Source organism: Rhipicephalus microplus, chromosome 3, assembly GCF_043290135.1.
Source record: "Rhipicephalus microplus isolate Deutch F79 chromosome 3, USDA_Rmic, whole genome shotgun sequence".
NCBI lineage: Eukaryota > Metazoa > Arthropoda > Arachnida > Ixodida > Ixodidae > Rhipicephalus > Rhipicephalus microplus.
The window spans coordinates 70,018,356-70,032,984 of NC_134702.1; the positions used below are offsets into that span (position 1 = coordinate 70,018,356).

The 14,629-nt window shown below is 48.3% G+C and overlaps 2 protein-coding genes across 2 annotated transcripts; both read left to right on the forward strand.

The window, feature by feature from the left end:
• The first annotated feature begins 895 nt into the window (after nucleotides 1-895).
• Nucleotides 896-11,415, forward strand: LOC142802826 (glutathione S-transferase-like). Its single transcript, XM_075887877.1, is given in 4 exon segments — nucleotides 896-1,164; nucleotides 1,683-1,902; nucleotides 10,341-10,583; nucleotides 11,374-11,415. Coding segments are annotated over 4 exon segments (774 nt in total).
• Nucleotides 11,416-13,362: 1,947 nt separating this feature from the next.
• On the forward strand, nucleotides 13,363-14,100 carry ND-B17 (NADH dehydrogenase (ubiquinone) B17 subunit). The gene has a single exon (XM_037424600.2). It carries the CDS (start codon nucleotides 13,510-13,512, stop codon nucleotides 14,035-14,037), a length of 528 nt encoding a protein of 175 aa, XP_037280497.1. The 5' UTR covers nucleotides 13,363-13,509; the 3' UTR covers nucleotides 14,038-14,100.
• The last annotated feature ends 529 nt before the right edge of the window (nucleotides 14,101-14,629 follow it).

Here is a 14,629-nt window from a genome sequence, read left to right on the forward strand (position 1 = left end):
ACTTACGGTTAATTGCGATTATGCGTGCGTGAAGTGTATGTTCGGATGTACAGCATTGCAATTGTCGATAAAGCTGAGAAGTTCGTGCTCGCTGTGGGTCCAAATAAGGAAGATGTCGTCTATGTATCTTCTGTATACCATTGGTTTCAAGGAACTTTGAGCAAGAAATTCAGATTCTAGCTTTCCCATAAATATGTTGGCATTATTAGGTGCCATTTTGGTGCCCATAGTGGTCCCGCTTACTTGTCGAAAATACTCTTGGTTAAACTCGAATGAATTTAATTCGAGGACCATCCTCGTCAAAGTTGCGATGGCAGAGAAATCTGGGGTGTTAGATTGTCTATGGATTGTGTACATGTTTTGTAATGCAGCTGTGCCGTAATCGCGAGGAATATTTGTATACAGTGAAGATACATCAAGAGTAACCAAGTACAAGTTTTTCGGCACACACAGACCTGCAATCACTCGAAGAAAATGTGTGGTATTTCCTATATATATATATATATATATATATATATATATATATATATATATATATATATATATATATATATATATATATATATATATATATATATATATATATATATATATATATATATATATATATATTGGTATTTTCGCTTAATAAATAGTTCAAAGTGCTTTTTTTTTTTGTCATCTCCTGTTGATCCGTATTCAACTGTTGCGCTGGCTGTTACGCTCTCGTTTTACAACTCATGCATGCATTCTTAATGTGAGGGAATCAAACACCATGTATGAGTCGGAACACGGGAGAGTCGGCCCGCTCACGCAAGTGCAAGTCTGACTTGAGAGTGAAGCGAACTGCAGAGTGAGCCGTATTCTGCTTCTGTTTTTTTTTTCTCCACGCGTTCGTGAGCAGGCATTCGTGAACATGGCGCCTGCGGTGCTGGAATACACCAACACGCGAGGTCTGGCACAGAGCATCCGAAACCTCCTCGTCTGCAAGAGAGTTCCGTTCGAAGAGAAGCAGTATAGGCTGGGGCCAGCACCCGGCTTCTAGCAAGCCGGCTGGCTATCGGAGTAGTCCAGCATAGGCCTCCAGTTTCCCAACCTGCCCTACTACATGGACGGCGACGTGAACATCACGCAGAGCATCGCCATTCTACGACACCTGGAGAGGAAGCAAGACCTCCATGCTAAGTGGCTCACGATAGTAGATATACGTACACGTACCTATTCCATATTTTTGAACAGAGGTATACGCGTCGTCGACATTCTGGGGCGATTTTTGTGACGTCGCGGTGCGGAGGTTCCGCCCAGCCCGAAGGTCGACACAACAGCCCCCTATGATCACGTGGCAACTGGCACAGCAAAAGCTCCGTCTTAGCACAGCCCGACGCGCTGTGCTCAAAGGTATCCCCTGCGCACCCCCTTCCCCAGCTTCCCCCATAACGCCCTTCCTGCTCCTTCACGGGGCGTTTTTTCTCTGAAGAGCCATCGACGCCACGCCTCTCACATGGGACGATGTTATCGCACATGGCCAAATGTGCCCTTTCTGCGCCGGAGACGGCTGGCTCTTTTCACCATTGCTTTAGGCACGGCGCACGCGAGCTTTTAGTAGCGCGTCAAGCGTACGAAGCTCGGGGCGTCGTTACAAACTTGGATTTCATTCGGAGCATGACAACGACCGCGCGTTCCCTATTACGCGTTGTTTTCAGGTCCGCCGAGGAGGCGAGTCAGCTTGACCTTCTGGAGCAGCAGCCCAACGACCTGATCGGGGGCTTGGTGGTGGCCGCCATGACTCCGTCCGGAAGCGAGGGCCGTCGCCAGCGCGAGACCAACCTAACCCTAGCACTCAGGGACTTAGAGGAACACCTCAAGAAGTTAAAGTGGGCCCTCGGTGACCGCCTCACCTACGTGGACTTCTTGCACTACGATGTCCGCATAGTTTATGCGTTTTCCAGTGTGGCGTTCGTGTTTATGCTACTTAAGTACGTAGCGCACACACACACACGCACGCACGCACATACATACATACATACATACATACGTACATACATACATACATACATACATACATACATACATACACATACATACATACATACACACACACACACACACACACACACACACACATACATACATACATACATACATACATACATACATACATACATACATACATACATACATACATACATACATACATACATACATACATACATACATACATACATACATACATACATACATGCATACATACATACATACATACATACATACATACATACATACATACATACATACATACATACATACATACATACATACATACATACATACATACATACATACATACATACATACATACATACATACATACATACATACATACATACATACATACATACATACATACATACATACATACATACATACACACGTTGATATGGTTCCACATAGTAGGTCTCCGGCACAACATGTTTGTTTTCGGCCATATCGTCCCATACGTTGTTATGACCGTCGTCAGTAGGCGCCAGGCTGTCACTGAGAAACGTAGCCGGGCAGCGCTCCCACGCCTGGAAACCCCAGTTCTCTTGGAACCAGCGTCCCGCGGCAGAGAGCGACAAAGGCATTAGAAGACCGTCCGTGAGCCAATGTCGCCATACAAGCGATTCCACCGGGCCGAGGCACTGCGCCGTGCTCCCGACCGGGTTGCAGAAATTAGGTGCCCTTTCTCCCCTTCTAACCACTACCACCCCCACCTCCGGGCCAGCTTGTTTAGCGAGACGGCGAAGCAGACCAACCGCACAGGTCGTGTCTCCGCGATTCAAGTTTGGGTTCCGGATTCAAGTTTGGGTTTCCGCGATTCAAGGTTGAGTTCCTGGGAATGGCGGAAGAAGCAACCCAACCACCAAATTGTTCTGGGAAGGAACCCCATTTCCCCTATCCCCACAGCATTGCATCAAGAGGGGCAATGACTATTCGGCGGACCATGTGCTACTGAATTATGCCCTGTGGGCGGTGTCTTGTGTGTGTGTGATTGGCGTTACAATCAAGGAGGAGGAGTCCGACAGGGTTTATAACGACGCTGCAGAGTGCAGGACGTCCCTCTGAACCATGTAATGGTTTAACCACCACGCTCGTGGTTTGTGAACTCCTAACCTCATGATGTAGATAATTGTAAATAGTGCCATAAACCTGTTTGTTTTTCGTATCCCCATCTTGTTAGCGTTCGTTTCCTCAACCTGAAGTTACACCACGCTACCACAAGAGACCGGGTAGACCCCGGTCCGCAACAACTGGTGATCAACGCGGGGATTCGAAGCGACTACTGGTGAACAGCGCCGAGATCATCAACAACTGGCCCCAGCGGTGGGATTCACAACAACGTATACTATCGGTGTTAAATGAAACGCGAACGTCGGAGCACGTGGCCAGAGCATTAGCAATGATATAATGTGTGCGCCATTGACAGGTGCGCACATACAGTTGGGCAGCACTGTCCGATCCCTTTCTTAAGCTATACGTTCGTTCTAGATCTCATATGGTGATGATGCATCGGCGTGCCGAGTGCTTTTGATCGTTTCACTTTTATTTTTGTTGCCTTCATTTTGAACATAAGAATTAGAATAGAAGCGATAAGATCGTACTGTAGGCGAATCGCGCAGTGCTGCCTGACCGGATGTGCGGAGCGGACCTGTTTATGGTGCAATGACCGGTGGGCGCACACTACACCTTCTGTAATGCTTGCGGCACGCGCTCCGCTGTTCTTGTTTCATTCGACACCGATTGTACATTGCATCATAACTGTAGGCTGCTGACCTGAAGGTCACGGGTTCAATGCTGGCCATGGTGGTCGCATTATAGAGGCGGAATGCTAGAAGACTGTGTTAAGTAACTAGAAGGTGAATCTCTGTATTTACCAATGTTATACCACTTTAAAGAACGTCTGGAAGTCAAAATTTTTGAAGCTCTTTACTATGGGGAGCATCGTAACCATATCGCGGTTTCGGCGTTCATTCATACTATCTTCACATATTTGATGCAATAATGTTATCCTTCATATTTTCCACCCCACACGATATCACTCATACTGTCCCTATTGTGGAACGAAGCCCACGGCAATGTCCACAGACAACAAACTACCGCCCCATTCCTTCAGCCCCACATTACTCCGGGAGACTTCGATGACCCGCTCAGGGCCGCAGGAAGCTGCGTTGACTGATCCGGCGGGCACGTGGTGCGGCACGAGCCGATGGGGTCCTGAACTAAGGGTTCCACCCAGCGAAGACGATTCTTTCGGCTTGTATGAATAAAAGATGTTTTTTCTCTTTCTCTCTGTCTGTCAGCTGAAGTTGGATCATGCAACAGCTGAATCGGGTGCACTAGCATTAGTTCTATAAGTATCCCAGCACCACATATTGGTCAACGACTCACGAACGATGTGCTTCACAGGCAGATTCCGTCAGCAGCCAAACCAACATGGCTCTGGTTCGCGCGGCGTTGCTCAGCTGATGTGTTACTCGGATACATGGTATCACACGACGCCTCGAGAGAGAACTTTGTCGCCGAGTATGCCATTTTTTTCATAATTTTTTGAACGTATGTGTATACTGCGTGCATGTTTTAGATTATGCTTTTTATTTTCCTGTACCCGAAAAAAATGTTATAAACGGGTCCCATACAACTCGGGTCCCACACATGCATGCATGCAGGTATTTCTCATGCATGACCAAAAGCACGCCTGTAGTCCGGAATTTTTCACGGAAGCGGTGAAAAATCGCTGAAGACTTTGAATGTTTTAGAAAAACCCCTATTTTTGCACCCCCCCCTCCATCAGAATTTCATGGGGGGAGGGGCTGAAGATGGGGGCTTGTACGGCACCCCTCCCCCTACAGTCCTGGTCGAGAAAGAAGGTGGGACTGCAGCTAGATTTTTATGCTTGTCCGTGAAAGAATTAAAATTATCTGAAAAGAAAAAAGAAGAGCTGCTCCTTGCGCACATGATAATTACTTTGTTTCCATATTATGTCCACTTACAAATTACATTATTATCTTAAAAATAGTTGATTTATTGGTTGATTGATTTATTGATTGCAGTGGCGTAAATTGTGGGAGACAGTGGTGTTTTAACCCCTAATTGCGGTCGGGCTGGAAGGGACACTGTTTGCAGGTGACCCGGGCCCCTTGAGATTTAGTTTCGAACACCACATCTGAATTCTTTGACAGTTGTGGTGACCCCCCGCTATTAACTGCAGCGGACGATCACCGCGGGTTCAGGCTTAGCGAGCCACAGGGCCGCTACTCCGTTCACTCGCGTGTAGCGCACCGCTCCGTGCGCGCTCAACTAATAAGGCGTTTAGCGCGGCGCGGCAAATAGACAGTGTTCTAATGTAAAAGTACACAACACTTTATTGCCTCTGGCGGCACCCCGAACAACAGTACAACGTCCGCTCCCGGGACGCGGGTAGCAAAGGCACCCGCACGCGGACGTTCACAATAAGGGGAAAACCGCGAGCACGTCGCAGCTGGCAATGGCGAGCTTTGACACGCCGGTCGGGAAAAGGTCCCTCGCGGCTATGCTGCGCACTCTCACGATGGCCAATGGGCCTGGTCGCGAGTGTTAGGGCAAACCTCGTACGCGTAGGCCTAACGCAAGTGCGGCTCGTTGTGGTACGACCACTTCAAGCACTAGGCACCGCTCTGGGCTTAGCGTACGCTCCGAAGCTAGCACTCAAGTAAACACGCCTGCCGAGGTGCCCACGGCACCCCAGGCAGGCTACCGTCCGCGATTTCCAAAGGGGACGCGGACGAAGGAAAACACGTGCTTACCCGGCGCTGACCATGGAGAAGAGAGCGCCTGGGTTACCAGATGGTGCGAGCCTCAAACCGCCAAATTGGACTCCGAGGTAGCCCAAACATAGCCAAACGCGAAAATTTGAAGTAGCCCAAAAATAGCCAAAATCAGCAAATGTATGCGTGAATACGTCGTATTGCGTAATATTTTTTTGCTATTCAATCCACAATGATTGAGCGATGGCTGCAGAATCTAGACAAAAGTTTATTGTCACTTAATAACAAACAAATGAATGGAATCACAAAGAAATATAGAAGCATATTTACAAAAAGTAGAAATAGGTAGGGTTTACAAAAAAGTAGATATATACAAAAACTCATGAAATAGAAAATACAACAAAAGAGATGAAAGGGGAGAAGCGAAATAACTTAAACATGATGACTTAAACACTTGATTTGGATGCCGAGGCACTGCTCGGCCCATACAAAACGGTGGAGTTAAAACGCGACAAAAATTCTCTTCCCGGTTTGAAATCTTTGCAGCAGCCAGCGTTCCTCCCCAGACCAAATTTTACATGGAGCAGCGCTTCTAAGGTCTCGTTAGACATCCTGTTTCGAATGTCAGTTTTAGTAAGCGAGACCTAGCTGAACACTCGTTCAACAGCAGCGTTTGACACTGGTAGTGAGAGCAAAGAGAGCGCCAGCTTTGACATCAGTGGAAACATCGAGTTCCCGGCATCATTTTTTGCATTGTGTACGGTTACCCAGAATTCGGTTATGGAGTGGGTACCCTCTGCCAGATCGTCGACTCTGGTTTGGAGTAGGTGATACTCAGATTCCATTGTTGAAATACAACTTGGCTCTACAAAAGCATTGAATGAACGATGCACGAAATCGAAAGAGTATTTCTTAATGCTCTTTGGCTCGAGAAGCTTGAGGTCACTGAGAAGCTTCATGTTCGCGGGAAGCCGCTTGAGCACACTCCGTATAGATGCTATCACAAACTTGCGGCACCTTTCCAACAAACAAACTTTTTCACCTTCGCTGAGTGAAGACTTCTCAAAACTGTCGAGAAAAATAACGCCCAAGCTGCATGCCCTCACATGCAATATATGCTGCTCCCACTCCGCATTGTCAGGTTCTGCATAGCCAGGCATAACAACTCCTGTCATTAAAGCTTTAACAAAAGAAATCAATATTTCGTTGAGTCTCACAGGGTCCGGGGCCTCGCACTGAAAGAGCTTATTCATTCGCTCGAATTCATCGATTATTGGGCTTAGAAAACGGAGAAAAAGTAAATTTTGCTCATCAGCGTACATTTCGCTGAGTAATCTTGCTGCGTAGCAGCGTTCCTTACTTTTCATCGCATCAAAGTGAGATCGCAGGGCAGCCCACTGATTCAAGACTGATCTCAAGGCAGGCGCAATGCTAAGCCATCTCGTGGCACAAACGCCTATGAGCTTATTCGGGACATCGCCCGAAGTAATGGCGGCGTATGTTACTCTATATTCTTGCTGCCTTTTCGGTGAATGGGCGAACCAGTTGAAGGTTTCTCGTACTAGGTAGTCAATGTGCGTGGGAAGTACATCTATTGCCTCACTACAGGCAAGCTGTAAAGAATGGCACACACACTTCACAAGAACAAGCCGCGCATTTTCTGCCTTCATTTTTGTGTAAAGGCTGTTGTGCTGCCCACACATGACGCTCGCTCCGTCTGTCCCGATACCCACACAACATTTGATGTTCAGTTTGCAAGCATCTAACAGCGCCTTCAACTCAGAAAATGGCCCTTCCGCGGATGCATCGGTCACTGGCACCAAGCCGAGAAAGGCTGTAAGAAAATCCCTTTTGCTGCGAGAAAAAAAGCGCGCCACGACGGCTAGCTCCTTCGTGCACGAGACGTCCGTGCTCTCATCCACAATCAATGAATATTGTGCAGCAGTCATGTCCTTCAAGAGCTCTTCTCTAAATGTTGGCCCCAGTACCTTTGTCACTAGCGCAGCGCACTTCGTTCTCCCCAAGGTGACGGCCGACGCCAACACCGAATCGCTGAAGCACCCACTGATCACGGGCGTCAAGTGGTCCGCCGTCAGGAAGCTTCCGTGAACAGCCAAATGAGCAGCCAAGCGCAGCTCTGCTACCTTGAGGTCATCAGAAGAACTGGAACATGGCTCTCTGGGTCTTCTGTCCACAAACGATGCCAGAGGCCCCGCTGCTGGACCAGCGGAACGCTTCATGTTGTTTGCATGCCTGACCCTAGTGGAGTGCAGCTTTAGGTCTTGAACGTGGGGCCGCAATTCCACCTTGCATGCTCGGCAATAGGCCATATCGCCTGAATTGGATGGCGATAGCCAGTCTGCACGTTCAGAAACAAACAAAAAAAAATAGTACTGTACTCACTGCACATATGCATATGCCTCAAATTTCAATTTTGCGTATGAATGGAACATTTTTTTTTCTAAACAGGGCATTAAATTACATTCAAAAGCATTCTGACACAATTTGTGCCGAGGATAGAAAATATATTACCTTTGAAGTCCGGCTCCTTCTCCCATTCCTTTTTGTAGTTGCGCGCGTACTTGGCCCACTTGCCCATCCTGGAGCTCGTCTCTTCAAGCTCAGAGCCTCAGACCCGAGACGCACTGCTAGCACTCGGCAAGAAGCGCGAATTTATACCTCCAAATACAATGATCGAAGAGTGATCAGACGTGTAACGACACGAAGAGCTGTAGTCAACAAGCCCCGCATTCAGTGTTGTATCCAAGGAAGCGGGGGGGGGGGGGGGGGGGGGGGGGTCAGACCCGAAGCGCAATGAAATTTAAGTGGACGAAATGACAAACTGCTACCGGCAGGGTCACTGAACCTGCAACCTTCGGATGGGTGCTCCCCACGTGTCATAGCTTTCACAATCATGTACCCCCTTCCCCTTTTCGGGAGACTTGAAAATATGCGCCAATGACTGACCAAGCGCCACCCCCCCCCCCCCCTCGACGTTTTTTTTTTTTTAAATCTGTTCTCCGCCTCATAATCCTGCAGCAGCGGTTCCTGCGAGTCTTGTACACGATTTCTTAGTACTTGTACAGTGTGATGTCTGAGGGTCACATTCCGGGTTGTCGCAAATTGTTGGGGTATTTGAAGAACGTCTTTCCACTCCTGTCATAACACGTGCAATGTCAGACGGACACCCTCCGATTCAGTAAAAACTGTAAATGCTCGCGTATTCAACAAAGTATTTCATAAGAAGCACAGGTGTGCATTCTACTTAGAGGCACTTCCTCTGCTATCTTGGATTTTGGTCTCGGACTGAGCAAGAGGGCCCCCTCCACATCTTTCTTATTATCTTTCACTGTGTGGTGCGGGGAAGGGGAGGGGGTGCTTGCTCGGCATTTTACGGTAGTAGAAGTCAAGAAAGTCTAGAGAAAACGTAGCCATCAACACGGTTTCAAACTGAAGACACGTGAAGCCCTTTCTTGGGCTACGTACTCCAGGTGCAGGGATCGTTCAACACATTGGAATGTTTTGATGGCGGGATACGCATGTAAGCCTTGGCGTTCTTTGTATAGAGCTTTTTAACAGAGAGAACCATCACCACCTTTCTTAGCTTTTGCACGGGAGTACAAAAGCTGACGTCGTGCCACGGTACTGCATTTTTGGGGGGTCACGCATGTTAACAGCCAAAAGGGGCTTATGGCGGCGGCCAGGGGGCCGTCGTTGACAAGGTGCATTAGAGTTCCTAGAGAGTTTTAGTGCCGGGGACCCCCAGACGCTCGCGTACGCATGCTCCTGCTTTCCTTTGTATTCTCCGTGGTTGCAGCTGCTGGGGGTTCCCGGCGGCTGGAGGTACAAACGAACGCAAGAGCGTGCGTGCGTAAGCTGTTTGGGGTCCCCGATACTAAAATTATCTACAGTTTGTAGCTTTTTGGAATTTTTGCCTAGTCGAGAGCAATGTAGCCCAAAAATAGCCACATAGCCAAACAGAAAAATTCGACGCCAACTCGAACAAAAAGTAGCCCAATTTGGCTATTAATAGCCCAATCTGGTAACCCTGGCAAAGCGCTCCCTCGGCGCGCGCAGTGGCGCGCGCCGTGCCCGCGCGTGGCGCCATCTATCGCCACGTGGTGTTAACAGAACAGGAAAGCAAAAGGGTGTGGCCGTGTGGCGGAATGCCCGCGAAATGGTCGCGGGCGCGCCTCAGATCCCCACACAGTTAAATAGAGCACTTTAGGCTATACAGCAACGGTGAGTGGAGGTGAAGTTAAACAAATGCTGAGCCTCAATGCGCTTGCATTAGCATTTGATTGTTTATCCAGAATCACATATTTACTTGAAATATACCAGAGCCCATTTATGGATTCAACTTCGAAATTACGCTCCCTGAACCGGCACCTAACCTCATGCTCGCTTCGTTTATTTGATTTAAAGGCGTCACTTTAGTTTTGCATAATTAAGAATAAATCATTAATTTATACAACCATAACTGCCACCATGACAAGATGTGAGTACCCCTAAGGTTTCTCTGGACTTACGCCCCTGATTAATTTATTAAAGCGATGTTCTCTCTTTTTCTTCTGATAGGGCCTTGCCTGTAACTTCAAGTACAAGCCCGAGGTCAACGCAAACTGCCCTTCCGTCAAGTGGTACATGCGGAACCTCGAAGCACTGTGCAAAATGAAAGAGTACTTCAACTCGCCAAGCTGCATCGAGTGGCCCATAATGGGACCCAACTTCCAGTGGGGCTTCAAGAAGTTGATTCCACGCGAATTTTGGAAAGCTGTCTTGGCAGCGTGTGCTGCTACATTCCTGCAACAGCATAATAAAGTAAAAATGTGGTGTGTCTATTTTGTGTTGATTAAGCGCGAAGCAAAACGCACCTTAAGTCCGACGCGAAACGTTTGGTTAATGCGAAATCACAGGCAGGTAACTATACACTCTGCCTTGCCATTCTCTACTAACCAGTAGCGTAGCCGCAGGGTAGCACTACGGGCTCCTACACCTTCCCACCGAGGAGTAGAAGGTGGAGGAAGAAACTCTATTTTGAGAATCTGGCGTACCGGTGGTGTGGATGCCACGCCTAGGTGTCAGCCAGGAGCCCCTGGGCCCTGGCGACGTCCTCGGCCCGTCAGATTGCCCAGAGCCGTTCCTCTGGGCCTGAGCTGAGCAGCGCGGTCTTTCACTGCTCATCAGTATCAATCGTGCAACCTTGTAGAACTGCCTTTGGACAGGCCCACAGGATGGGACGTGGGTCCGCCCTTCCCTTGCAAAATTTGCTGCTGTCGGTGTACTGACCTGGGTAATTGTGGCTATAAAACACCGAGCTCGGGTACGTGTTTGTTTGAAGGAGGCGTTCGGCCACCGCTTGCTGCTTGCTTCGTGAGTGGTAGCAGGAGGATGCCGGGCCCTTTCTAATCGATAATGTATTCTAAGAGAACTTGTTGTTGGGCTAGTTGGTAGATCATTTCAAAAAGTTAATTATAGCGCGAAAAGTTGACACGATCACTCACACACGTGTGTTTGATGCATGGGTGTGTGCGTGTGTGAGTGATCGTGTCAATTTTTCGCGCTATAATTAACTTTTTGCAATCGATAATGGTTGGTGACTTCCTTTTAGGGAACCATGCGACCTCCTATCCAGCCTAGTGGGGGCGTCTAAGTGGCTCGGCTTGTAAGTCCTCGAGCCGCGGTGTGCGCCGCCTCGTTGCCAGGAAGAGAGGAGTGTGCGGGCGCCTAAACAATTTGGACTTTTCTGTGGTCTCGAAAGTTCATCAATATTCTTTGCGCTTCCGGCCAGATACACCCTCTGGGAAAATTTCTAACTTCTCGAACTCAACAGACGCTGTCCACGTGGACGCAGCGGAGTACGCCCATTTGTGTGGCATGGTCATTGCAGTCGTAGCCAACGACGGTGCCCTAAAGGCTAGCGGCTCGATTCGAACTGGAAGCGTGAAAGCTGCGGAAGAATGGGTTATCGCATTGGTAATAGCTTCCACCCAGGCTAAATGCTTAATCAGTGAATCCCCCCACCCTCCTGAAGTTTCTCTCCGCCATGCACATAGTGCGGCCTGCCCGGCCCCAGTTGAGAAGGAGGTGCTCTCCGCCCCGGCGAAAATTTCTGCAATGTAATCATGCTACTACAGAGGTACAGTGAGTTTATAAGCGTGGATAAATCGACGTAAATATAAAATATAGGTCATTGGGTGTTTGGGTCAATACATTCTGCAAGGGCAAAGAAAATTCAGCGTTAATTATGTCTTTCGTTCACAACCAAGAAAGGCTCGTCAATCCCCAGAGGCCACAGCCGGGCGGCTGGATAAGAAAGCCTTCTTTTTTATACAGCAAAGGTGTCACAGCAGAGTTTTCGAGAATTTCTCTTTTTTTTTATTTTCACGGGCTTCTTTTTTGTATGTTTTTAAGAAACGGGGTGTGAAGCTTTAGTTCCTGCTGATTTGTTGTGAGCTATAGGCCTAACCTGCTATAACGCCGCTGCTATAACGAAGACAAGAACGGAGCCCGGCGGACGCACGCTTTTTAAAGTCGTTTCTTCCTTTACCATGGACGCCACAGCCCAGTATTGCCGTCATTTTTGCAAGGGATGTGTCTAACAACAACAACAAAAAAAAGAAACAGCCCTTTCTTTCTTTCTCTCTTTCTTTCTTTCTTTCTTTCTTTCTCTCTTTCTTTCTTTCTTTCTTTCTTTCTTATACGCAATGCTCGCTTCGTTTCAGTGACTGTGAAAAAAACTTTACTGAGAGTTTCTAAGCGCGTCGCTGCGAGACATGCTGCCACGGTTTCGGAATCAAAGCTTTTCGTACAATGCCAGCGCCGGTGATGTACCGAAACGCTACGTGCACTTGCAGCAAGTGGATGTTTCTTGGGCGCCAACATCAAAACGTCTGTGTCACGTTGCAAAGCATGAACACGGACGTGAATTTCCACCAGAAAGGCGACATACGAAAATGAAAGAAATAAGAACCACGTGGTTATCATTGTACAATCAAACGGGCCGCCGGCTTTTAATTAGAAGTCGCTGCAACGACCTGATGCTCGACAACGGGAGGGATGACAACCGTCACGACAATGACGACTAGATCGATTACATATTGGCTCTTACTCTTGTTATAACTAAATCGCTCCAGATTCTCAAATGCGGCATTTTGCGCCAAGCGCATGGCATTAAACAGAGGAGGCAAGATGGCGAATTCGACAACAGCCATTGAAGTCGTGAGTAATGCCCCTAGTCAAATTCTGACAATAAAGCATTAATGCCTCACCCGATGCAGACGCTGGCGAACCTTCGGCGAATTCCTCCTTGAAGTGAAGTATCATGTCGTGCACGAAAACTAAAGCAACAAACTAAACTGCGAGCAGGCAAGCTCGGCCCTTGTAGCGCACTCTTGCTTTTTGCCTTCAGCTACTTTCGCTTTAGCAAAAAAAGTACTTGTCTTAGTGTTTTATTTTATTTAAAACAGCGTCAGAAAAACTTTGTTTTATCACAAGTATTTTGCTACCATTGACAAATTTTGTAAATTGTTTACTAGCGCCCTCTTATAATAACACACAAAACGCAATTTGTGAGGGTTCTGTGAGTTTAGGTCTGTTTGTTTTTCATCCGGGCGCCGTGGTTTCACGGACACATCCAAGGTGATAGACTGCGCAAGGAATACGCGAGTTTAGCTGAAAGCGATACGAAGCACGCACCTTTCCTCGGACTTTTGTGAAGTGCGCCGCAAACGTCGTAACAGCCGCCATGGGGGATCTGAGCAAGCTGCCGCACTCGGACACGGGTGGTGTGAAGCCCATGAGCATCGAAGGACGGTTCGCCAGCGAGAGGAGCCGTCTGAGCGGCGAGTTCACCGATGCCGACCGCGCCTGGCGAAAGAAGTGGCTGGAAGACCAGCACCTGTCGCCCAACGAGCCCCGCAAGGTTCCCGAGCTTGAGAGGGCCCTCAAGAATCCATTCCGCCGCTTCTACCGGGCCCCGATGAACGCCTTGTTCGCGCGATTGGAACCCACGCTGGGCCCGTTGATGACGCCCGCCTTCCGTTGGTTCGTGCCCAAGGTGTTCTTCGTTTACCTGGGCGGCCTGGTTCTGCTGTACAATATAAAGTACAACCCGCACACCTGGGAGCGTCATAGTGGGTTGCTGGTGAGGACGTCGCGGCCCACCGTGTATCCTGGCGACCCCGGCTGGCCCAAGGCGTCCGACAGGACCAAGCCGCAAGACTACGCGGACTACGGATTCAACGACAGGAAAGTCCTGCGCAACAATGTCTGAACTCGCCGATCGACTCGCATCTAGCGGCCTTAATGGGTATAATAAACAATAGTAAAGGTTTCAGGTCTGGCTTGCTCTGAACTGCCAAGTGTAGAAGCGCCCGCCCCTGAATGGTTTCTCGTCTTTTAGATCAGCTGGCACGATGACCACACCACGCTGCTGCGCTGTGCGATTTTCCCACATATCAAGTCAACTGTGAGATTCCGCATATTCGCGATCGCAGGCACCTTAGAGAAACTGGTGTAAGATACGTTATCCGGAAAACCATTATTGTGTTTGTAGATACCGTGATTAGACCTTACATAACGGACATTTCACTCGTCAAGTAGAGTAAACGTTCCGGTTTGACCTCGTACAAAACTAATGGGGTGTTCAGCTCAGATGTAATCGACACAATATTGGAAAAATCGGTACTGTGTGAGGCTGGTCGCCCGAATCTTGCACTGCAGACCAAAATAAAAAAATATTTCGACCGCTGACGCTTGTCAACACTTGCCTTAAGTGCAACTTGATAAACACACCGGAATAGATTAATCGGCATGCCTGCTCCATGCATTATCGTGGGAGTGCAATACGAACCCATTCCAAAAAA